We start from the raw sequence: 24,964 nt of genomic DNA on the forward strand, positions 1-24,964 counted from the left end.
TCCCCTGTACTTGGCACTGGTGACGCAGCACCTCGAGTGCTGTGTCCAGTTCTGGGCCCCCAGTTTAGGAAGGACATTGAAAGGCTGGAGCGTGTCCACAGAACGACAACAAGGCTGGTGAAGGGTCTGGAACACAAGTCCTATGAGGAATGGCTGAAGGGTCTGGGCATTTTATCGTGGAGAAGAAAAAGATCAGGGGAGGCAAGGTGGTGTCAGGGCACAGGTTGGACTTGATGATCTCCAAAGTCATTTCCAACCTTGCTGATTGTGTGATTCTCTGAAACCACCTTTGAAGCAGTTGCAGGATGAGCCCTGGGCCTCTTCTTCAGAAGGTCCAGGAGCCCAGGTCCCTCAGCTTCCCCACACAGCCAAGGGAGGCTCCCATGGTGGGATGCTGTTTGCCCCCCCCCTGTCCACAGCCATCCTGGGGCTGCTCACAGGCCTTTTCTCTGCTGAGCTTTGGCCTGGGCGTGTCCTGGAGAGAGCCTGGGCAAGGAGCCTGGAGCCCCCAGGCCCTGCACTGAGGCGTCAGCGCTGCCCCAGCGGTGCCCATGGCCTGTCCCTGCTGCAGCCCCAGCACTGCGACCCCCAGCCCTGTGCCCGATTCCCGAGAGCACTCAGGCCCTACAGCAACACCAGGGCCAGGAGGGCAGCGGGGCAGGGCCACGGGAGCAGCACTGGCAACACCAAGGGCTGCTGCTCCTGGGCACAGCTGCTGTGCCTGCCCTGATCTGCCCCCAGCTCTGCACACAGACATTGCTGCTGCACCTCCAGAGAAGAGAACAAAAGGGGGTTCTCCAGTGAAAACTTTACTGGGAGACCCTTTAGTTTGTTTAAAGCTACTGAGGCCACAGGTCCTCCTTGATACAGTCTATGGGTCGCAGCAAAGGTGGAGAGAAAAGAAACAAGAAAGGGCACAATCAATGACATTGCTTTGTGAACATCATTGAAAACGAAAATGAAGAATAAAAATCCAACAATCAAAAAAAGTGCTATCAAAAATGACTTTTATTACAAGTGATTGGATGAAATTGGCAACCAGTTTAATGTTTCTGAAATCGACCAGTGATCAGTGTCCACACTGCAGCCTTGAGCTCCTGGTTCCTCAGGCTGTAGATGACGGGGTTCAGAGCTGGAGGCACTACCAAGTACAGAACTGACTATGCCAGATCCAGGGATGGGGAGGAGATGGAGGGGGGCTTCAGGTATGCAAATGTGCCAATGCTGAGGAACAGGGAGACCACGGCCAGGTGAGGGAGGCAGGTGAAAAAGGCTTTGTGCCGTCCCTGCTCAGAGGCAATCCTCAGCACGGCCCTGAAGATCTGCACATACGAGAAAACAATGAACACAAAACAGCCAAGTCCTAATGAGGTAGTGAAAACAGAAACCCCAAATTCCCTGAGGTAGGATTTGGAGCAGGAGAGCTTGAAGATGTGTGGGATTTCACAGAAGAACTGGCGCAGGACATTGCCCTGGCACAGGGGCAACGAAAATGTATTGGCCATGTGCAGCAGAGCGTAGAGAAAGGCACTGGCCCAGGCAGCTGCTGCCATGTGGGCACAAGCTCTGCTGCCCAGGAAGGTCCCATAGTGCAGGGGTTTGCAGATGGACACGTAGCGGTCGTAGCACATGATGGGCAGGAGGAAATACTCTGCTGAAATGAAAAACACAAACAGAAAGAGCTGTGCAGCACATCCTATGTAGGAGATGGTCTTGGTGTCCCAGAGGGAATTGTGCACGGCTTTGGGGACAGTGGTGAGGATGGAGCCCAGGTCGGTGAGGGCCAGGTTGAGCAGGAAGAAGAACATGGGGCTGTGCAGGTGGTGGCCACAGGCTACGGCGCTGATGACGAGGCCATTGCCCAGGAGGGCAGCCAGGGAGATGCCCAGGAAGAGGCAGAAGTGCAGGAGCTGCAGCTGCCGCGTGTCTGCCAATGCCAGCAGGAGGAAGTGGCTGATGGAGCTGCTGTTGGACATTTGCTGACTCTGGACATGGGGGCCTGTTCAAGGAGAAAAGATCAGTGCCAAGTTAGGAGAAAGTTCTTTCAGTAAAATCAAAGCCTTTTCCCGCAGACCATTCTTCTGTATCACACTGACAGCCTTTTGATTTTCTAGCAGATTTTCCTTAACTCCAACTGGGGAGCCCTGGTTGGTGCTGGCTGAGTGGGTCTTCAGGTTCAGGGCAATTACATGCAGGGTTTTTACAATTCAGCCTTGCCGTGCAGACATGAGAGGGGGACAGGGAACCCGTCCTCGTGTTCCACTTTGAAACCCTGTTAATACAGAAGTCTCTGTCAGCTTGTACTCCCACTGCCAGTGACCAGGAATGGTAAAGTCTGTTTAAATGTTCTAGAGTTTTTTCAACAGCTTTTCTTCATCTCCACTTGACTATTTTTGATGTCAGAAACTCTCAGCATTTCTGCTGCTGCGCTCAGGGAGAACAGAGCAAGTTCTCTGAGGCAAGGTGGTGCATGGAGAATGAGGGGAGGAGGTCTGTCACCCTGTCCTGTTCCAGGATTCTCTGGGCTTTCACCTGTCCCCTACACAGGATGATCACCCTCCCATGTTTCCTTTAAAAACCATCCTGACACTGCTGAGAGCTGATGGATCCACCACAGTCCACCCAATGTCCATCCTCTTCTCAAGGGCTCAGCCCCACATTTGTACCCAAGGACACACGGGACTCATTCCACCAACCCAACAGCATTTTCTCCATCACAGAACTTGTGTGTCTCCCCGTGGGGCTTTCAGATAACACAAAGATGCTACAGGGCAGGTTTGCATTGTGGAGGGAAGCTGGAAGCTTGGAAGGAAATCTCAGGGAGACTTTCAAGTGTCCTAATGATGGCACTGGATTCAATGAGATGGAGCTCCTTCCCTGGCTGCACTGACAGCATTGCCCACAGCCGGGCACTGGGGACAGGGTCACCCTGAGCCAGCTGTTCCCCCTCCCAGAGCCCCCCAGTGCCAGGCAGCTGCTCCCAGCCCTGTGCTCTGCAGAGGGAACTGGGCCCAGGGCTGCAGAGCTGCCCCACGGCTCTGCTGCAGCTCTGCCTGCACAGGAGGGGGGCTTCATGCCTTGGACCCCCAGCCCTGAGGGCAGAGGCTTGGCTGGGGGACAAGAGGGAGGGGGCTTGTTCCGAGGGAGGGGCTGCACTGGAAAGGATCCTCTGGAGATCTCTCCCTGCCACAGCATTTCTGGGTTTTGTTTTCTCTCATTGCCTGATCTTCTCTCTGCTTCCTGGAGATTTTTCTCCTGGAGGTATTTCCCTGTTCCTGATCTCTCCCTGCCAGCACTCACAGACCCCAAATCTCTGTGCACTCTCCTTGGCCCTACAGAAACCTGCCTGTTTGCAGGGCACTGGCTGGGGGCAGGTTCTGTTTGGAGCTTGGAGAAAGGACTAAGCCTGATGGCTCCAGTGAAGGTGATGCTGGTGCTGTCCATGGGCAAAGGAGTGGATGAAAGCACTTTTGGGAACCCATGAATAGCACTGGAGGTATAGTTCAGATGCCTTAGGGACTTTTAAACATGAAGTTGTTTATTATTTATCCCCCCCGTTCACCAGGAGTAAGAAACTGAAAACAATGACTGAGTAAATTTTATCTTTATAAAAATTATTGTCCTGGAAATATTCCTGGAGTGAGCAGAAGCCCTGAGCATGTCCACATGCTTACAGCAGAGATAGTCTGAGTTATACTTACAGAATCCATAGTCAGTGGGATGTTCCTGCTTTAGGAGATCATTGCAGGAGCTGCAGCTGCATTGTCCTGCAGCCAGAGGCTTCCAGTGTCAAGGGCTGGAAATGATTCTCGCCCAGTCAGTCCTCAGCATCTTCCCAGCCCTGAGTGATTGAAGCTCTCTGTGCCTGTGTGCTGTGCCCAGGGTGGCTGCAAGCAGTGCCCCAGCCCTGCTGGGCTGTGCACAGGAGCCACTTTGATGGAGAAATGCCTTTTTGAAGCTCATCTTGGTTGCCAGGAGGTGCCTCTGTGTCAGGAGCCCGGCCCAGCTCAGCAGCACAGACACAGCACAAGGATGTTAATGAGCCTCTTGGGGATTTGCTGTTGTTTACATCAGATTCAGTCCCTGAGAGAGTGTTCAAAAAACTTCTCAAGGACTCAAAGTCAGATTAAAAACGCCAAAGTTTCTTGAAGTTTTAAATGGGTCCCATTGAGGGACACGCCTGAGAAAGTCTCCCCAGGTTCTAGTTAGAGCAGAAGACCGCAGGCACTGATGACAGGTAGGGACAAACAAGGCAAAGGTGTCTCTGATGCTGAGCAAACCTGCATGTGTTTCAGGAATGCAAAAGGCCAAGGCCTGAGCTCCAGCCCCTGGCAAGGCAGATGCTGTCCCTTCCTGTGGTGGTTTTATGTTTGCCGAATTTTGTTTACTAGCTGGGAGATAAGATTTTGGGAGAAAAAGCTCAAACAGGCTCAACTTAAAAGTAAAAACAGTTTTTTATTAGCATACACTAAGAAAAGAGAACAAGGAAAAATGAGACATTCAACCATCTTTCCACTTACCACAAACTGTTCACTTTCCCACTCAACAGAGAGAAAACTATTATTTTTAGCCAGTTGCAGCTATTTAAACACAATCCTGCATCACCTTGGGAGAGGAGCCTCTCTAGAGTTTATGGAGATACATGCCACAGGAAAAGGTCTGGTGGTTCTCATGGTCACAAATCTGCAACCACACGGAATTTTTGCAGATTCTGTGCAGTCCCACCCATACAACAGTTTCCCAAGCTGCTTATGGGCCTCTGCATGTTTGGGGTACCATTTTAAGAATGCTTTTCTAGTATAAAGCAAGGATTCTCTTCTTCTTTCTCTAAAATCATCACTATCTCAAAAGAAATAGAGACCTCCTTTTATGCCTAGGAGCCAGAACTTCAAAATTACTTCCTTTCTAGAAGCATCTTCGTCTCAAAGGCTGAGACTTCCTTATTTTTTCCCAGGAGCCGGGTATATTTTCTATTCAAAATCTTAAATTAAATCTCATTCATATCAGTACATACAACTGTTTGACTAGAACTTGCGTTCTCCCAAACAGCATTATAATAATCTATTTTTCTGTAATTCACATCCAGAGAAGTCTGGTCAGAAATATCCACTTCTTCCAATAGTCTTTATCAGTTCTTTTGCTAACTTTTGTCTCATACTCTCTCCTTACATTTCAAATCACTCTGTCTTCTATGAAGGAAAGAAAAAAGGTTAATGTCTTTGCCTAAAGTCTTTATTTTTTCTCCTTCTCCAACTGACTCCCAGAACTTCAAGGCTGAAAGTGATAGCAGGGAGAGCATGGAGAAGAATCATGCTCAAGAACACTGATGGATGACCCTCCTCCGGCCCTGGTCTGATCTAAAGCATCTCAAACTTGGATTAGCTCCCTGGAGCTCCAGAGAAGAATTTTCAAACTTCTCTCCTCCATCAGCCAGCACGGGTTTAGGATAGGTAAGTCATGTTTGAGCAACCTGATCTCCTTTTATGACCAGGCGACCCGCCTGGTGGATGTGGGAAAGGCTGTGGATGTTGTCTGTTGGGACTTCAGCAAGGCCTTAGACACTGTCTCCCACAGCACGCTCCTGGAAAAGCTGGCAGCCCACGGCTTGAACAGGAGCACTCTTTGCTGGGTTAACAACTGGCTGCATGGCCGGTCCCAGAGAGTGGTGGGGAAGGGTGCTGCATCCAGCTGGCAGCCAGTCACCAGGGGTGTTCCTCAGGGGTCTGTGATGGGGCCAGCTCTGTTCAACGTTTGTATTGACAACATGGATAACGGTATTGAGTCTTGCATTAGTAAATTTTTAAATGACACTAAGCTGGGAACATTTGTCGATCTGTTGGCAGGTAGGAGGGCTCTGCAGAGAGACCTGGAACAGTTGGATGGGTGGGCAGAGTGCAACAAGGTGAAGTTTATTAAGTCCAAGTGCTGAGTCTTGCATTTTGGCCACAATAACCCCTGCAGTGCTCTAGGCTGGGGACGGTGTGGCTGGACAGTGCCCAGGCAGAAAGGGCCCTGGGGGTTCTGGTCGACAGCCAACTGAACAGGAGCCAGCAGTGTGCCCAGGTGGCCAAGAAGGCCAATGGCACCTGGCCTGGATCAGGAATGGTGTGGCCAGCAGGAGCAGGGAGGTCATTCTTCTCCTGTACTCAGCACTGCTGAGGCCACACCTCGAGTGCTGTGTCCAGTTCTGAGCCCTCAGTTAAGAATAACCTTGAGATGCTTAAATGTGTCCAGAGGAGGCAACAAGGCTGGTGAGGGGCTTGGAACATAACTCCTGTGAGGAACGACTGAGGGAGCTGGGGTTGTTTAGCCTGGAGAAAAGGAGACTCAGAGGTGACCTTATCACTCTCTACAACTCCCTGAAAGGTGTTTGTAGTCAGGTGGGGCTTGGTCTCTTTCTCCAGGCAGCCACTGACAGAATGAGAGGACAGAGTCTTAAGGCTGCACAAAGGGAAATATAGGTTGGAAATTAGGAAAAAGATTTTTATGGAAAGGGTGATAAAGTTCTGGAATGATCTGACTGGAGAGGTGGTGGCATCACTATCTCTGGATGTGTTTTAAAAAAGACTGGATGTGGCACTAGGTGCCATGGCTTAGGTGAGGTGTTGGGACATGGGTTGAACTCAATGATCTTGGAGGTCTGTTCCAATCTAGTCCTTTTGTCATTCTGTAATTCTGTAAAGGTTTCCAGGTCAAACGGGCTAAGTCAATGAAGCTACTGCTATGATAAGAGTTTTATTTTGAGTTGGATGTTTTATTAAATGGTTTTCCAAGTTCCTTGATTTTCTATATTTTGCCAGTAGAGCTGTGTGTTGCTTTGACCTCTTAGCTCAGTTGGTTAATGTATGGTGCTAATATCACCGAGGTTTAGGGTTCCATCCCTCTATGGGCCATTAACTTCAGAATTGGACTTATGATCCTTGACTGTTCCTTGCAAATAAGAATATTCTGTGCATCTGTTCATCCTGGGACTATCTGGTTGGCATTTCTCCTTGTGCACCAAACACGAGTAAGAGAACCTTTGGGTACCCCCATTATTTATGTGTTCTGGGGTGTTACAGCCCCGCAGGCTCATTATGGCCTCTTGTTTCCATGAGGCCCTGCTGTGTCACACTGGCCCGCAGTGCCATGAGGATCGGGAGTGTCACACAGCTTTGTGCCATTTGTCCTTGCTGCCCCTCCCATCTCACTGCCCCACAACCAGCCCCGAGCCACCCGGGAGGGACAGGCCCTGCTGTGCCAGGCCTGGGCTCAGGGCTTGGCCTTTCTGCTCCCTCCAACCAGCCCAGGCCTTGCTCAGCATTGCAGTTCCCTGCTCACAGCCTGCGGCTCCCTGCAATCCTGGCCTCAAAGATCTGCTCTCAGCAGTCCCTGGGAAGCCTTTGGCACTCCCTGCCCTCAGTGGGGCCAAGGGATGCTCCAAGGGACATGAAGTTTTGCTTCTGCCTCCTTGAGCAGCTTCTTCAACCTTCTCTCAGTGCCTGGAGCTTCTGGACTCAGCCCCAAACCCACCGTGGTGCTCATGAAAATCCAGAAAGGTCTCAGGATCTCCTTGTCTTCCTTCATTTGTCTTCAAGTCTCCAGGGCTTGTGCAGCTGCTTGGAGCCAGTTTGGAGTTCTCTTATGGAGGAAGATTTCAAAGTGCACCTCCTGATTTTTTTTCTAATCCAGGGTGCATTTTTTTTAATTTTTCAGATCATTGCCAACATGAAAGACGTATTCTCCAACTGATCTTAATGCTGAATGTCTCCTTAGGAGGTCTGGGCATGGAGAATGAGCCCCTTGCAGGCTGACCTTGTTTGGACAACCTGCTCCTCACCCCAACCACACCGCGTCTGAAATCATCCACCAAGGACTGACATCTGAAATAATTTTTGTAAATTATGAATTTTTCTTTTTAAAAAAAAATTATTAGGAAATTATAATAATATTTATAAATATAAAAAATATTATTATATATGTTTTTACCTAAGTTTTACATTTATTTTAAAAATCGATACATTTTTACACCCCCCCAAAAATTATGGGTCATTGGTTCTAAGTAATACAATTCCCTTCATTAATTCATTGACAATATCTGGCTATTGATTCCTCCCTCTTTATGCCAATTAGTCCTATTTTTATTCCTTTTGTCATCTTCTTTATCGTTTTCTCAGACAGAGTAAAAGGGGCCACTTTGGGGTCCACGGAGAAATTTCTGGGGCACATTTGGGGCAGTTCTGGACCTGGGGATGGAATCTGAAGAAAATTTGGGGGTCTGAAAGACATCTGGGGGAGCCGAGTGGGCACTTGGAGGTCAGGGAGGGCAATCTGGGGCCCTTCGGGGTCCGGGCGGGCACTTGGGGGGCCCTGAGGGGACTCTCTCGGGCGCGGGGGGTGATGGGAGTTGTAGGCGCGGGTAGAACACGGTGTAACGAAGCCGCGGAGCATCACGGGAGTTCGAGGCGCAGCTCCTATGGCTGTCGGAGGGGCGAGGAGCATGACGGGAGATGGAGTCACGGCTGGAATAAGGCTCTGTGTGCGCCGCGGAGCATGCTGGGAGCTGTAGTCCCGAAAGTGCATAAAGCCGAGCTGTGGCGTGTCCGGGAAGGCGCTTGGCGGACACTTCTGCGTCCGAGTCGCGACTTGAGGCCCTCGGAGGAAACGTTTGCGGTTCGGGAGGAATTGGGGGGAACTTGGGGAGCTCGAACCGGGCGCTTTAGGACACGGGGCACAGCAGGAATTTTCGGCGCGAGACTGTGTTCGGCAGAGCTCTGAGAGCACGGGGGATGATCGGAGATGAATTCCCAGAAGTGGCTCTAACGGGCATCTCTGGGGTTGGGAGCATTCAGGGGAGTCGGGGACGATTTTGGGGGGTTCCAAATAAATACTGAGGGGGCACTTAGGGATCCTGGAGGGTCTGGGGGAAACTTAGGGGACACATGGGGGGGGAGGAGGGATACGGGGGCGGGGTTCTGTGGAGCGCGGGGCATGACGGGCAGTGTAGTCCGGGGTGCAATGGGGCTCAATTGGGCCGCGGTGCATGAAGGGAGTTGAAGGCAAAACCGAAACGTGGCACCGACACCAGGCACCGCCCCGAGGCCCCGGTTTCCTGGCACTGATTGGGTGCTGGTGGTGACGGGCGGGAGCCTCGGCAAATGGGAGTTTGCGGAGGCGGGAACAGCCGATTCAACCCCTCTAGTCCTTCCCAGTACAGCCCAGTTCATCCCCAGTACAGCCCAGTTCTGCCCCAGTGCCCCTTCAGTCCCCCCCTTTACAGCCCATTTCATCACCAGTACAGCCCAGTCCCTCCCAATACCCCTGAGTTCATTCCCTTTCCCTTCCAATTCCCCCCAATATCTTTCATAGCACGCCCCCATATCCCCCAGTCTTCCTCACACTGTTGCCATTGTCCCTAGTTTGTCCCAGTGTGTCCATGGCCACAGCCCCTTGCAGTGGCCCAGGGCAGGTTGGGATGCTGATCCACCCTCACAGCCGGCCCAGGGCAGGGCTGGAGTGGTTTTGGTGGCCCCTTGGACTGGCACACACTTGAGGAGTGTGTCTGTCTTCAGTGGGGAAAATTACGAGTTTTACGTTGCTTCAAAAATAGAAAAGCCCTTTTTGCCTGAGTGCAGGCAGCTCTCTGAGCAAAGCAGGTCCCAGGTGAGTGAGGACAGGCAGGATGGGCTTGGGGAATGTTATCCATACTGGGTCAGACCTCAAGGCACAGCTTCTCTGACCAGGCCTTCTGAGGAGAGGCCCTGGATCGACATCAATCACAGAATGCTTCAATCACCTCTGCTCCAAAGAGAACAGTAATAAAACACACCCTTATTACAGGAATGTGTATTTCTTAGAAGCTCTTTGAAATCTTTCTCCATAACTGCAGTACAAAACCTTCCTAATGAACTGCACCAGAGCAGAGGGAAATCAAGGCAGAGCCGTGGTTTGTTAGGACTTGCTTGATCCCAAAGAGCCCCGTGGTGCATTTGGTGCTGAGCCCTCAGGGCCTGAGAGGAGATGGCACAAACCTTTCCAGGAGTCCAAGTCAGAGGAAAATCCCAACGTGTCTCAAAGCATTCCTGGGTCCCACTGAGGTCCATCCCCAACACAGGCTCCTCCTGGACTCCTTGGAGGAGAGAACTGGAGGCCAAGAGTGCCCAAAAACCTCTCAGAGACGGAGTGTGGGAAGGAAAACCCAAAGTACCTTAAAAGACATTGAGTATCTCAGACCATTAATGAGCCCCATTGAGTGTCAGTACAAAGCCTCTCTAGGGTCTAATTACAGCAGATAATTGGAGGCCATGACTGCACAAACCTCTCAGAGTGATTCAGTGTCAGAAAGTAGTACTTTAATGACTCTTGAGTAACTTGAGGCATTAATGAGCCCCACTGAGTGTTGTTAGTGACAAAACATCTCAAGGGACTAATTACAGCAGACAATTGGAGGCCGTGATTGCACAAACCCCTCAGAGACTCCCAGGCAAAAGCAAACCCCAAAGTGCTTTGAAAAACCTGCAGTCCCTGGGAGCACTGAGGAGCCCCCCAGGGCCATTCCTGACCAAGGCTCCCCAGGGACTGGTCCCAGCAGATCCCTGGGGCCACTGGGATGTGGGGGGATGCTGAGGGCAGGACAAGGGGGTGACAGTGCCCAGCCTTGCTGGGGCTGTGCCAGGAGGCCCCAGGGCCTCAGGACAAGGTGTCCCCTCCCAGCCCTTGGTGGCACAGACCCTGCTGTGCCCCAGGGCACCAAGACTTGGCTTCTCCTGGGCACTGCCAGCCCTGCCAGGCCCTTGGCCACGTCCAGCACAGCTTGTCCTGCGCTGTCCCACAGCTGCTGCTGTGTCCCTGCAGGCTGCACACTCCCACCTCGCTGCCCCCCTGGCTCTGCCCTGCATTTCCCTTTCTCTTCTCCCTGATATCCTGGGATGGAACGTGTGAGAATGGTTCAAAGCTGTACCAGGGAGGGTTTAGACTGCACAGGAGAAAGTCTTTTTTTACTGGGAGGGTGACTTTGGGGTTTCAAACTTTGGGGTTTCAAAGCAGGGCTGATGGCTGTCCCAGGAAAGGAGCTGGGACAAGGTGTCCATCGCTCAGGAGCTGTAATTTGGATTGTCACTTGCCACTGTTCCTCTGAGCTCTTCTCTGTTCCAGAGATGGGCTCTTAATGAGCTGGTGGCTCTCCTGAGATGGGCCCGGGAGCAGCCCGGGCAGAGAATGAACTGAGTTTGTCCTGCTGCCATTGTTGGTGCCCTGTCTGGGAGTGCAGATGAGTCTCTTCTCTCTTAACCTGACACAACTCAGCAGGAGCATCAATCTCCTGAGGCAGCCGTGTTTGGAGGCTGCACACACAGGCACTGGTTTTGTGTAACAGATGATACCAGATCCTTGGGATGGCTTTCCAGAAATGCACCATGCTTAGAGGAAAGGCTTTGTTCTTGGCCTGGCAATGGATTTGTTCAGGGCCAGGATCACAGATTTGTTCCCAAGGCTGCAGATGAATGGATTTAGGAATGGGAACAGGACTGTGTTCAGCAGAGCTCCAGTTCTGTTGGTCCTCAAGGAAACATCTTCTGCAGGACACGTGCAGAGAGCAATGCAGCTCCCACGGGCAATGGATAAGGTGACGGGATGGGAAGAACACGTGGTCAAAGCTTTCTTCCTCCCAGAGGCTGCTGGATGATGCAGAACACAGAAAAGGACGCAGATGTCAAATGCCAGAGTCAAACATAAGGAGCCCAGCACGACACACTGTAAGAAGACAGAGTCTGTTTCCCAAAGCAGGCTGGTGTCAGAGCAGGACAGTTTGAACAAGGGGGAGTTGTCCCAGAGGAAATGGGGGATCTTGAAGCCACAGAAAGACAGCTCAGAGAGGAAGAGCAGCGGTAGCTCAGCAGGACAAAGCCGAGGACCCAAAGCAGCAACACCGAGGTGGACACAGGGCTGAGGCTTTGTGATGTCAGCATAGAGCAAAGGGTGGCAGATGGCAACACAGCAGTCAAAGGACATGACAACCAGGGAAAAACTCTGTGCAGCCCAGGGCAAAATAAAAATAGTTTTGGGCAAAGCAGCTGCCTAGTGAGAGAGTGTTCTGACCAGAACTCAGCATCACAAACCATTTGATGCTTGTGGAAGATGTAAACCAGATTTCCAGGAAGGCCAGGCTGCAGATGAAAACGTCCCTGGGGGGTTGCAGGTGGTGATCCACACACAGGAGGAAAAGGATGGTTTCATTTCCCATCACTGTTGTCAGGTACATGAGCAGAAGGACCTGAGATAAAAACATCCGCAGTCTTGGATCATTCTCTGGGAAACTCTCTAGGATGAACTCAGTAACTGCTGTTGCATTTTCTGGTGCAGAATTCCAGCTCTTCGTGCTGAGACAGGAACATGGCAAAAAGAAGGGCGATAATTTCACAGTCTGGACAAACATTTCTATCCTTCCTTCTCTGCTTCTTTCTTTTCCTGCAGTCTTGCCATAAAGCACAGTGATTGCACTTCAAACACTTTGTTGCCCAGTACTTTTTAGAGGAGTAGTTTCCTGCCCAATAGTTTCTTGGGGATTAGTTTTTTGCCCAATATTATCTTGCCCAGTAGTTTCTTGGGTAGTAGTCCCTTCGTCCCATTTATTTAATCTTCCTTTCTTTCTTTCTCTCTCTCTCTCTCTCTCCTTCCTTCCTTCCTTTCTTCCTTCCTCCCTTTCTGTAATGTGGTGCCCTTATCCTCCCCAAATCAGTGCCACGTAACCTCAGCCCTGCACAGCTTGGGACCTTTACCTCTGCCTTGCCAATTTCACTGTGATCTCCCAGAATGCACTTCTAGGCCCCAAAATTGCTACAAGCAACAGGAGCCTCCAAAAAGTGCCTCTTGCTTTCCCTTCCTCTAGACCTACTACTCCAAGAGCAAAAATTACCCAATACCTCATTGCAATCCCTACACCTGCCAAGTTTCTTACCACCCCCACAGTGCAATCCCCACATTTTACCGCTCCACACCACCCTACCCCACGGTACCCTACACCATCCCATCCCATTCCCTCCCATCCCATCCCATCCCATCCCATCCCATCCCATCCCATCCCATCCCATCCCATCCCATCCCATGACTTCTGGGCAGGAAGTCCCTTCCAACCAGGACTTAAAACCTCCCAGGGATTCGGGGGCAGCCACAGCCTCTCGGGCCAACCTGGGCCATGGCCTGACCGCCCTCCCAGGGTCCAAGTCCATGCCCACATCCCATCTCGGCCTGGCCCCGGCAGCACAAAGCCCTTCCCTGTGTCCTCTCCTTGCAGACCCTTGGCAAGAGTCTCTCTCAGCCAGCAATTACTGCTCCTCCCTGCTGTTGGTCACAAGCTGCAAGTTGATTTTCTCCCCGTGGCCCCGGCCCAGCCCAGAGCCAGGGCCAGGACCTTTCCCCACAGCTCTGCGGCCACTGCCTCCCTTCGGCCGCAGCCCAGCAGACGCAGCTCGGAGCTCCCCGGGGGCTGCGGCTCCTTGCCAGGGCCGGCGCTGGGGAAGCTCCACCTGGGCCCCGGGGAAGCAGGGACAGCAGCCCAGGGAACAGCTGGGGCTGGGCCAGGCTGGCTCCGGGCCAGAGAGCAGCAAAAGCTCCTTCCGCTACAGGGGGCTAGGACACTGTCCAGGCTCCCCAGGGAATGATCACAGCCTCGAGGCTGGCGCAGCTCCAGGAGCCTTTGGACACCCCTCCCAGGGATGCCCAGGCTGCCATTGCCTGCACTCCATCATTCCTCTGGGTCCCTCTCAGCTCAGCCTCTTCTGCCATTCTCACCTCTGGCTCAGCCTGTGTGTCCACTCCAGGGGCTGACAGAGCCCTTCAGAAGCTGGTGGGGTAGGCACAAAGAACTGGTTGAAGGGCTGGGAGAAAACTTCCCCTGCTGTCATTTCCTCACAGAAAGTACCATCCTTAAAGTAACCCCAAAAACATACACTTAGAATGTGATAGCCATGTATCTATGTGCTTAAACTTCAAGCAGAAGTTAAAAATCCATGAATTCCTCACCTTATCTGTTGGGTTTGGTCTCCTCACCTGAGCCTAAAGATGGTAAAAAGCCTTTTTTCCCTCTGAAAGCCCCGAGCCAGGTCACAAGAAAGAAGCGGAGTCCTCAAGGTCTTGTTCTCTTGATATTTCGTGTTGTTTATTGTTTCATATCTTAAAATGTTCTCCGTGCCCAGCCGAGATCTGAACAGCAGCTGGGACACGAGGCGACTCCCCCCACAGTGGGATGTCGCAGTCCCTTTATACAGAAAGTTACGTATCACCTGTTTACACTTATATTCCAATACCTATCACCTATAGTAAAACGGTCAACTTTACTCTGATCCAATCTCCTCAAACTACTTTGTGCCACCGTCACCAAAAGATGGAGGCCAGGGGAGAAGAAGGAAGAACTAAGGGCAACACCCTAAGTCCTCCATCTTGTCCCCCATGTTCCTATATTCTAAAAACTCAAAACTACATCATTTCTCATCCTATACCAAACTAAACTACTTTTTTCACATCTTTGTGGTTTATAATTCTTCCCTCAATGTTGGAAGCCGTTCCCATGGACTGAAGTCAAAGACAGTGTCTTCCTGAGCTCCGTGCCAGGGTCTCCAACCTCCCTGTACAGCTCCAAAACCCCCCTGTACCGATCTCAAACCCTCTTGCTCAGGTCTGTGGCCTCCCAGGGCATCCAGAGGAATGCCCTGGACTCCGACATTATCAACCCATAAAACAAACTAGATAACAGACCCAGTAGCCTTAGTTATAGTGCCCATGTTTTGATAAGGGCCTGCAAATGGGAGGAATACAGCCACAACCATGTGCCATCCAAACCAGGGTAAGCTAGACAACATGGTGTTACCTAATGAGGTTTCTATATCCAGCTCACAGAAAATTACAAGCTGGCCAGAAGGTGAAAACTTTGGTCTCACTGATGAAGAGGAGCAGAAACAAGTGACAAAGGCTGAAGAAGCTCCTCTGTCCAACCAACTGCCAGCAGAAGAAACACTCTGCGCTCTTTTCACTGACAGCTCTTGTTGCATCGTAGGGATGAACTGGAGGTGGAAGGCAGCTGTGTGGAGCCCCAGGAAGGGGAGTATGGAGACAGGCCGCTGAAGCTACTGAAGGAGAAGGTGGATCGAGTCAACTTGCTGAACTGAAAGCTGTTCAATTGGCCTTGGACATTGCTGAAAGAGAGAAGCTCTACCTCTACACTGATTTGTGGATGGCAGCCAATGCTCTGTGGGGCTGGCTGGAAAGGTGGAAAAAGGCCCGCTGGCAGCAGAGGGGAAAACCAATCTGGGCTGCTGATGAATGGAAAGACATTGCCACTAGAGAACAGTGAGATGTTACTTGGGCAGAGAAGCTACCTATGAAAGTCCGCCATGTAGATGCCCATGTCCCCAAGAGTCGGGCTAATGAGGAGCAGGTAGATCAGGCTGCAAAGATAGAGGTGTCAAAGATAGATTTAGATTGGCAAAACAAGGGAGAGTTGTACCTAGCTCGATGGGCCCGTGATGCCTCAGGTCATCAGGGCAGAGATGCCACCTGTAAGTGGGCACGAGACTGAGGGGTGAATTTAACCATGGACAGTATTTCTCAGGTTATCCATGACTGTGAGACGTGTGCTGCAGTCAAACAAGCCATGCGGGTGAAGCCCCTATGGTATGGTGGGCGGTGGTCCAAATATAAGCATGGGGAGGCCTGGCAGATTGACTACATCACCCTTCCCCAAACCCTCCAAGGAAGGTGCTATGTGCTGGCCATGGTGGAAGGCACCACTGGCTGGTTGGAGACCCACCCTGTGCCTCACGCTACTGCCCAGAACACCATCCTGGGCCTGGAAAAACAAGTCCTGTGGAGACATGGCACCCCTGAGAGAATCGAGTCTGACAATGGGACTCATTTCAAGAACAGCCTTACCAACACCTGGGCTAGAGAACATGGCATGGAGTGGGTGTACCATATTCCTTATCACGCACCTGTGGCCGGGAAAGTTGAATGGTGCAATGACCTGCTTACAACCATTTTGAAGGCACTGGATGGGGAGACTTTCAAGAACTGGGAGATTAATTAGCAAAGGCCACCTGGTTGGTGAACTCTTGAGGTTCCACCAACAGAGCAGCCCTGCCCAATCTGAGCCCCTGAGAACAATAGATGGAGATAAGGTTCCAGTGGCACACATGAGAGATATGCTGGGAAAAACTGGATTAATTCTGCCTTCAGCAAAGACAATCCCATCCGTGGGGTTGTCTTTGCTCAGGGACAAAGTTGCAGCTGGTGGGTGATGCAAAAGGATGGAGAGATCCGATGCATACCTCAAGGGACCCTTGTTTTAAGGGAGAACGACCCGTGACACTGTGTCTGTATCCATGTTTGCATGTATATATGTATATAATTAAGGTAGCGAATGTATGTATATTATTTAAAGGTTTACATTCAATGTAATATGTTGGTATGGGGAAAAAAAATTGGGGTGGATATCGTTGGGGGTTAGATTTGTTTCTTTTTTGCTTACGGAATTTTGTCCGATAAGTTGCTAGGAGACTAACTGCTGGGTACTTGTGGGTGCTTGACTAAAACAAAGCAGTAGCCAAAAGTCAGGAGAGTAAGTGTAGCATTGGACTACACTTCTTTTGTCTCTGGGAGTTTCCCTCGGAGGGGGAAGATAATCTGAGTTTTGGGGGCAGGTAGAGGATGGGGCTGGGGGCAGCTACGCTGTCTCTTGCCCTCATATTTAGGAGAGAGGATGGCCAGGCTGCTGCATGCTGTGGGAGGAATCCACTGACACTACCAAGTTCGGTCCTGGGAAATCTACCCTCTGCTCATGTTCCCAGGAATTCAGGGCTGCCTCCTCCTGCCCTGCTGGAGCTGGGCCGGCCCTGTCTCACCACTACCCCTTCTTCGGCACAGCCCTTTTTGCTACTCTGTGGGCCTGCACTCCCCTGTCCTGCCGGGACGTCCCTGCCAATGCAGCTACCACCGTGGAGCTTCTGATAGACCTTACCCACCAGCCCAGGATTTTTCACTGTTCCAGCTTGGTGCTCTCAGAGTCCCGCAGGGGCACCAAAATCAGACTGCCCCAAGCTTTCTGAAACAAAGACGCTCAAGGTTCCTGGTTCTGTTTTGTTGTTAATGCTGTTGTTCTTGTTGTTTGTTTGCCTTGTTATACATACTAGAAAAGAACTGTTTTTCCTATCCCCATATCTTTGCCTAAGAGCCCCCTCAAAATTCAAAATTATAGTAATTTGGAGGGAGGGGGTTTGAGTTCTCCCTGCCCCTCCCTAGTAAACACCTGTCTTTTCCAAACCAAGACACCCTTATAACCTGGAAACCGTTAAACAATAAAGATGTTAAATTTCCCAAAAAAGTTTCAGGTAATGAGGATTAGAAGGAGAAGAAAAAGAGAGATTGAGAAAGACAGAAGATCTATATCCAAAGACACACATATAGCTAGCAACTGCTTGGGTTCCAGTGTGGGTGAGACACAAACCCCAGGAGAAGGAGGGTCCACACCATGGGCTGAGCTTGTGATCCGTCTTTTAAGCTCCTGGGCCTTTGTGTGGCCACTGTGACACTGCAGAGCCAAGGAGACCATTGCTGACAGTACAGAACCCTACAGAACCAAGGGGCCATGGGGACACTGTGGTGCCTCATGGAATCAAGGGGACCATTGTGAAACTCAGGGGCCCCATGGAAGCAAGGGAACGTTGAATAGGCCTGGCTGGTTTGGCCTCCCAGGGGCTGATGGACAGGTCTGGCTGACCTTGGCATGTTGAGGGCTGCTGCTCATCTGCCCCGGAAGCTCTGGGGCTCTGTGTTCTCCTTCTGTGGAAAAGAGCTGTCCTTCTCCTCCAAGGGCCTGTGGCTAAATTTGGGATTCCTCCTCCAAATTTCCTCAAATGGAAAGATTGTTCCCAGATGACATCTGCCAGGAGAGACTGATCTGGCTGGCCTGGAAACCTGGGGTCCATCTCACATCTGCCATTCAAGCACTGGGACCATGTGCTTCTTTTTTCTATGGGAAAAATGCACCTTTCACTTCAAGGTGCCCATAGCCAAAGTTGGGGATCCACCTCCAGAATTCCCTATATCCAAGGATAGCTCCCAGACCAAAACTGACAGGAGAGACAAGTCTGGCTGTCCTTGGCTTCCACAGATCTGGTTCTCATCTGCCTTTGAAATACTGGGGCTCTGTGCTTTCCTTCCTAATATAAAGTATTCTTCTTCCTGCCCCAGCAGCTTTGGCCAAAATTGAGATTCCACCTCCAAAATTCCCTATGTCCAAGGATTGCCCCAAAAAGGTGACAAAAAGACAAAACGTGCCAAGGGGAGACAAGTCTGACTGGCCTGGCCTATGGGTGGCCACCTGTCATTTTCTTCCAAAACACTTGGACTTCGTGCTTTTCCTTCCTACAGATAAAACCATCCATCTCCACCAGGCACCCATGGCCAAAACTGGGATTCCACCTCCAAAACTCCGTACATCCAAGGATTACTCCCAAGGGAAAGCTGCCAGGACAGACAGGTCAGGCTGCCCTTGGCCTCTTGGGGGCTGCTTCTCACCTGCTTCTGAAACACTGGGGCTCAGTGCTTTCCATCCAATGGAAAAGAACCATCATTCTTGTCAAGGTGTCCATGGCTAAAATTGAGATTCCTCTTCTCAAATTCTGTATGTCCAAGAATTCCTCCCAGGAAAAAGCTGCCAGGACGAACAGCTCTGGCTGTCTTGGCATCCCAGGATCCACCTCTCTCCTCTTCTGCCTTTGAAACACTTGTGCTCTGTGCTTTCCTTCCAATGGAAAAGAACCATCCTACTTATCAACGCAGAAATGTCCGAATGTGGGATTCCACCTCCAAAATTCCCTATATCCAGGGGTTGCTTTCAGACAAAAGCTACCAGGACAGAGAGGTCTGGCTGGCCTTGGCCTCTGATGGTCACCTTTCATCTGCCCCTCAGACATTGGTGTTCCATGCTTTCCTTCCTATGGAAAAGAGCCATCCTTCTCCTCTAGGTGGTAATGTACAAACTTGGTATTCCGCCTATAAAATTCCCTATATCCAAGGATTACTCCCAGACAAAATGTGCCAGCACCATCTCATCTGGCTGCCCTTGGCCTCTGGTGACTGCTGCTCATCTGCCCCTGAGATACTGGGGCTCGGTTGTTTCATTCCTATGGAGACCATTGTGACACGATGGGGACCCCATGGAACCAAGGGGCCACAGTGACATTGCAGGGTACCAGGGATCCCAGGGGCCATTGTGACACCTCAGAGTCTCATGGAACCAATGGGATCATTGTGGCACTGCTGGGCCCCATGGGACCAAGGGGCCAGTGTGAAGCAGCAGGGCTTTGTGGAACCAAGAGGCAATTGTTGCATTACAGGGCCTGGTGGAACCAAAGGTGAACCATTGTGATCCTGCAGGGCACTGTGGATCCATGGAGACCATTGTGACATTGCAAGGCCACATGGAATCATGGAGACCATGGTGACACTGCAGGGTCCCACAGAACCAAAGGGCCACTATGACCATGCTGGGCCTCATGGAAGCCAGAGGCCATTGTGACACCTCAGAAGGAAGAAGAACATTGTGACACCACAGGCCGCGGGCCTCATGGAACCAAGGGAACATGGAACAGATCTGGCTGGTTTGGCCCCTTGGGGCCCTCCTGACCAGTCCAGATGTATGTAGAGGGCTGCTACTCATCTGCCACAGAAGCACTGGGGCCCTGTGCTTTCCTTCCTATGGAAAAGAACCATCCCTATTTCCAGGTGCCCATGGCTGAAATTCGAAACCCCTGAAAAGTTCCCTATATCCATGGGTTTGCTCCGAGCCAAAAGCTGCCAGGAGAGACAAGTCTGGATGGCCTTGGCCTCCCAAGGGCTGTCTCTCATCTACTACCAAACACTGGGGCTCAGTGCTTTCCTTCCAGTAGATTAAAACTGCCTTTCTCATCTAGGTGCCAATGGCCAAAATTGGAATTCTACATCCAAACTTCTGTCTACCCAACGATTCCTCCCAGACAAAAGCTGCCATTACAGACAGGTCTGTCTGGCCTTAGCCTCTGGTAATTTTCTTAAACTATTAGCAGAACATTTTAAGTTCTCAAAAACTTGGAGAGGGCCCAGAGCTCTCCCAACATCGGTTTTGGAGGCCTCAACCACATGACCACAATAGAGGGACAAAGGAGCTCTGTGCTCACTGGAGTGGAGACTGAGGACAGCAGTGGAGAGCCCTGGGAGGGATTGAAGGGTGGATTAAGAGATGGTGGATCCTTTTCACATACGAGAGAACAGCCAGACAAAGAAAAAGTTAATGCCAAGGACACCTGGGGAGGCCTAGACTGAAAACAAAGAGAAAGGAATTGCACTCCCAGGGCAGGGCTGTGGTGCAACATGTCCCCCCCGAAGGAGTCTGGAGCAGCCTAAGGCTCTGTGTGGCCAGGCAGAGGCAGGCAGGATGCACAGCTGTCAGCAAAGAAAGGGCCCAGCCAGGCGGGGCAGCCGGGGGATGACAACAGCCTGCAGGGACAGAGGCGCAGGGCACGGACACCGTAGGACAGCCTGGGCTGCACAGGGCACAGGGATGGGCAGCAGCTGCAAGGCCCTGACAGAGCCAACTCCTGCAGCACTTTGGCCATGGCTGCTGGGCCTGGGCCTGAGCCATGAGGAGGAGACAAGTGACCCTTGCAGGCCTGGGGCCTCATTGCCTTTTTGTCCCTGCTCAGCAGCCTGGCAGGGGCCGCCCCATGCTGCTGCCCTTGGCATTGCACATCCCCACATCCCAGTGGGCCGGGAAGAGCCCTGAGCACTGAGGGAATATGGTGGTTTAGCATGAATGTGAAGGTTGTTTTTTTTTTTTAAGAAGGAATAGTATTGACAGCTTGGTTGACAAATAAGAGTGTTGTACATGTCTCTTGGGACCCAGTCTTGAATCAAAGGTACCAAGTGACTCAGTCGTCTTTCTATTTCTGGATGGCAAGGAGTTAAGACCACTTCATAAGTCAGAGGTTCAGGCTAGGCCTCCCCAGAGCCAGGCCCGGCAAGGCCTTGGGAGGGCCACTGCCTGTAGGAGAGCTGCCTGGGCCGGCACTGTCCCCTTTTTCTTCCAGCTCCTCTGATGGGGAGAGGAGGATTGCAGATTGGCAGTGCTGGCCCTGTGCCAGAGGCCGCGGTGGCCGGTGGCCGTGCTCTGGGCTTGACTGCTGGAACCTCTTGTCTCACAAAATCACAGAATGTGTAGGCTGGAAGAGACCTTCAAGGTCATCGAGTCCAACCCAGCACTAACACCTCAACTAGATCATGGCATCAAGTGCCACATCCAGTCTCTTTCTCAACACATCCAGGGATGGTGATGCCACCACCTCCCTGGGCAGACTATTCCACTTTTTAATCACTCGTTCAGTGAAAAACTTCTTCCTAATTTCCAACCTGGATTTCCCTTGATGCAGCTTAAGACTGTGTCCTCTCGTTCTGTCAGTTGCTGCCTGGAGAAAGAGACCAACTCCCCCCGACTACAAACACCTTTCAGGGAGTTGTAGAGAGTGATAAGGTCACCTCTGCGTCTCCTTTTCTCCAGGCTAAAGAAGCCCAGCTTGCTCAGTCGTTCCTCACAGGAGTTGTGTTCCAAGCCCCTCACCAGCCTTGTTGCCTCCTCTGGACAGGTTCAAGCATCTCAACATCCTTCCTAAACTGAGGGCCCAGAATTGGACACAGCACTCGAGGTGTGGCCTCAGCAGTGCTGAGTACAGGGGAAGAATGACTTCCCTGCTCCTGCTGGCCACACCATTCCTGATCCAGGCCAGGTGCCATTGGCCTTCTTGGCCAGCTGGGCACACTGCTGGCTCCTGTTCCGCTGACTGCTGACTAGAACCCCCAGGACTCATTCCGCCTGGGCACTTTCCAGCCATGCCGTGCCCAGCCTATAATGCTGCAGGGGGTTACTGTGGCCAAAATGCAGGAATCAACACTTGGACTCATTAAACTTCATTTTGTTAGACTCTGCCCACCCATCCAACTGTTCCAGGTCTCTCTGCAGAGCCATCCTATCTTCTAAGCGGTCGACACACACTCCCAGCTTAGTGTCGTCCACAAATTTACTAATGAAATATTCGATACCCTCATCAATGGCATCAATACAAACATTGAACAGAGCTGGCCCCAGCACAGACCCCTGAGGAACACCCCTGGTGACTGGCTGCCAGCTGGATGCAGCACCCTTCCCCACCACTCTCTGGGACCGGCCATGCAGCCAGTTGTTAACCCAGCAAAGAGTGCTCCTGTTCAAGCCGTGGGCTGCCAGCTTTTCCAGGAGCGTGCTGTGGGAGACAGTGTCTAAGGCCTTGCTGAAGTCCCAACAGACAACATCCACAGCCTTTCCCACATCCACCAGGCGGGTCGCCTGGTCATAAAAGGAGATCAGGTTGCTCAAACATGACTTACCTATCCTAAACCCGTGCTGGCTGATGGAGGAGAGAAGTTTGAAAATTCTTCTCTGGAGCTCCAGGGAGCTAATCCAAGTTTGAGTTGCTTTGGATCAGACCAGGGCCGGAGGAGGGTCATCCATCAGTGTTCTTGAGCATGATTCTTCTCCATGCTCCCCCTGCTATCACTTTCAGCCTTGAAGTTCTGGGAGTCAGCTGGAGAAAAAAAAAAAAAAAGACTTTAGGCAAAGACATTAACCTTTTTCCTTCCTTCATAGAAGACAGCGTGATTTGAAATGTAAGGAGAGAGTATGAGACAAAAGTTAGCAAAAGAACTGATAAAGACTATTGGAAGAAGTGGATATTTCTGACCAGACTTCTCTGGATGTGAATTACAGAAAAATAGATTATTATAATGCTGTTTGGGAGAACGCAAGTTCTAGTCAAACAGTTGTATGTACTGATATGAATGAGATATAATTTAGGATTTTGAATAGAAAATATACCCGGCTCCTGGGAAAAAATAAGGAAGTCTCAGCCTTTGAGACGAAGATGCTTCTAGAAAGGAAGTAATTTTGAAGTTCTGGCTCCTAGGCATAAAAGGAGGTCTCTATTTCTTTTGAGATAGTGATGATTTTAGAGAAAAAAGAAGAGAATCCTTGCTTTATACTAGAAAAGCATTCTTAAAATGGTACCCCAAACATGCAGAGGCCCATAAGCAGCTTGGGAAACTGTTGTATGGGTGGGACTGCACAGAATCTGCAAAAATTCCGTGTGGTTGCAGATTTGTGACCATGAGAACCACCAGACCTTTTCCTGTGGCATGTATCTCCATAAACTCTAGAGAGGCTCCTCTCCCAAGGTGACGCAGGATTGTGTTTAAATAGTTGCAACTGGCTAAAAATCATAGTTTTCTCTCTGTTGAGTGGGAAAGTGAACGGTTTGTGGTAAGTGGAAAGATGGTTGAATGTCTCATTTTTCCTTGTTCTCTTCTCTTAGTGTATGCTAATAAAATCTATCTGTTTTTACTTTTAAGTTGAGCCTGTTTGAGCTTTTTCTCCCAAAATCTTATCTCCCAGCTAGTAAACAAAATTCAGCAAACATAAAACCACCACAGGAAGGGACAGCATCTGCCTTGCCAGGGGCTGGAGCTCAGGCCTTGGCCTTTTGCATTCCTGAAACACATGCAGGTTTGCTCAGCATCAGAGACACCTTTGCCTTGTTTGTCCCCACCTGTCATCAGTGCCTGCGGTGTTCTTCTCTAACTAGAACCCGGGTACACTTTCTCAGGCGTGTCCCTCAATGGGACCCATTTAAAACTTCAAGAAACTTTGGCATTTTTTATCTGACTTTGAGTCCTTGAGAAGTTTTTTGAACACTCTCTCAGGGACTGAGTCTGATGTAAACAACAGCAAATCCCCAAGAGGCTCATTAACATCCTTGTGCTGTGTCTGTGCTGCTGAGCTGGGCCGGGCTCCTGACACAGAGGCACCTCCTGGCAACCAAGATGAGCTTCAAAAAGGCATTTCTCCATCAAAGTGGCTCCTGTGCACAGCCCAGCAGGGCTGGGGCACTGCTTGCAGCCACCCTGGGCAAAGCACACAGGCACAGAGAGCTTCAATCACTCAGGGCTGGGAAGATGCTGAGGACTGACTGGGCGAGAATCATTTCCAGCCCTTGACACTGGAAGCCTCTGGCTGCAGGACAATGCAGCTGCAGCTCCTGCAATGATCTCCTAGAGCAGGAACATCCCATTATGGATTCTGTAAGCACAACTCAGACTATCTCTGCTGTAAGCATGTGGACATGCTCAGGGCTTCTGCTCACTCCAGGAATATTTCCAGGACAATAATTTTTATAAAGATAAAATTTACTCAGTCATTGTTTTCAGTTTCTTACTCCTGGTGAACGGGGGGGATAAATAATAAACAACTTCATGTTTAAAAGTCCCTAAGGCATCTGAACTATACCTCCAGTGCTATTCATGGGTTCCCAAAAGTGCTTTCATCCACTCCTTTGCCCATGGACAGCACCAGCATCACCTTCACTGGAGCCATCAGGCTTAGTCTGACCTGTCCTTTCTCCAAGCTCCAAACTGAACCTGCCCCCAGCCAGTGCCCTGCAAACAGGCAGGTTTCTGTAGGGCCAAGGAGAGTGCACAGAGATTTGGGGTCTGTGAGTGCTGGCAGGGAGAGATCAGGAACAGGGAAATACCTCCAGGAGAAAAATCTCCAGGAAGCAGAGAGAAGATCAGGCAATGAGAGAAAACAAAACCCAGAAATGCTGTGGCAGGGAGAGATCTCCAGAGGATCCTTTCCAGTGCAGCCCCTCCCTCGGAACAAGCCCCCTCCCTCTTGTCCCCCAGCCAAGCGTCTGCCCTCAGGGCTGGGGGTCTGTAAGAGACGGTCTGAAGATCCCTCATCTGCCTCACGACCATCGTCAAGGACAGAGACTGAAACCCCTAAAAGGGACTTTAAAATCTCAGTACAGGAGTTCTGGCCTGGCTGAGGTGGGATGTTGGCCAAGTGCTGCCTGCAGGTGTGTTCGATGGAAAAACC

At 51.0% G+C, this 24,964-nt stretch overlaps 2 protein-coding genes across 2 annotated transcripts; both read right to left on the bottom strand.

Annotated features, from left to right (window-relative positions):
• Nucleotides 1-1,160: 1,160 nt before the first annotated feature.
• On the bottom strand, nucleotides 1,161-1,976 carry LOC136302595 (olfactory receptor 14J1-like). The gene has a single exon (XM_066206062.1). It carries the CDS (start codon nucleotides 1,974-1,976, stop codon nucleotides 1,161-1,163), a length of 816 nt encoding a protein of 271 aa, XP_066062159.1.
• Nucleotides 1,977-11,415: 9,439 nt separating this feature from the next.
• Nucleotides 11,416-15,379, bottom strand: LOC136302458 (olfactory receptor 6E1-like; the record flags this gene model as incomplete). Its single annotated transcript, XM_066205945.1, is given in 5 exon segments — nucleotides 11,416-11,861; nucleotides 11,864-11,894; nucleotides 11,896-11,998; nucleotides 12,000-12,356; nucleotides 15,351-15,379. Coding segments are annotated over 5 exon segments (966 nt in total), but the record flags the coding sequence as incomplete, so codon positions are not given.
• Between the last annotated feature and the right edge of the window lie 9,585 nt (nucleotides 15,380-24,964).

Source organism: Chamaea fasciata, unplaced genomic scaffold, assembly GCF_029207755.1.
Source record: "Chamaea fasciata isolate MVZ Bird 193981 ecotype frontalis unplaced genomic scaffold, bChaFas1.0.hap1 SCAF_29, whole genome shotgun sequence".
Classification (NCBI taxonomy): domain Eukaryota; kingdom Metazoa; phylum Chordata; class Aves; order Passeriformes; family Sylviidae; genus Chamaea; species Chamaea fasciata.

Coding starts and splice junctions, on each gene's coding strand:
- LOC136302595 (XM_066206062.1), bottom strand. CDS start 1,976: ATGTCCAACAGCAGCTCCATCAGCCACTTCCTCCTGCTGGCATTGGCA.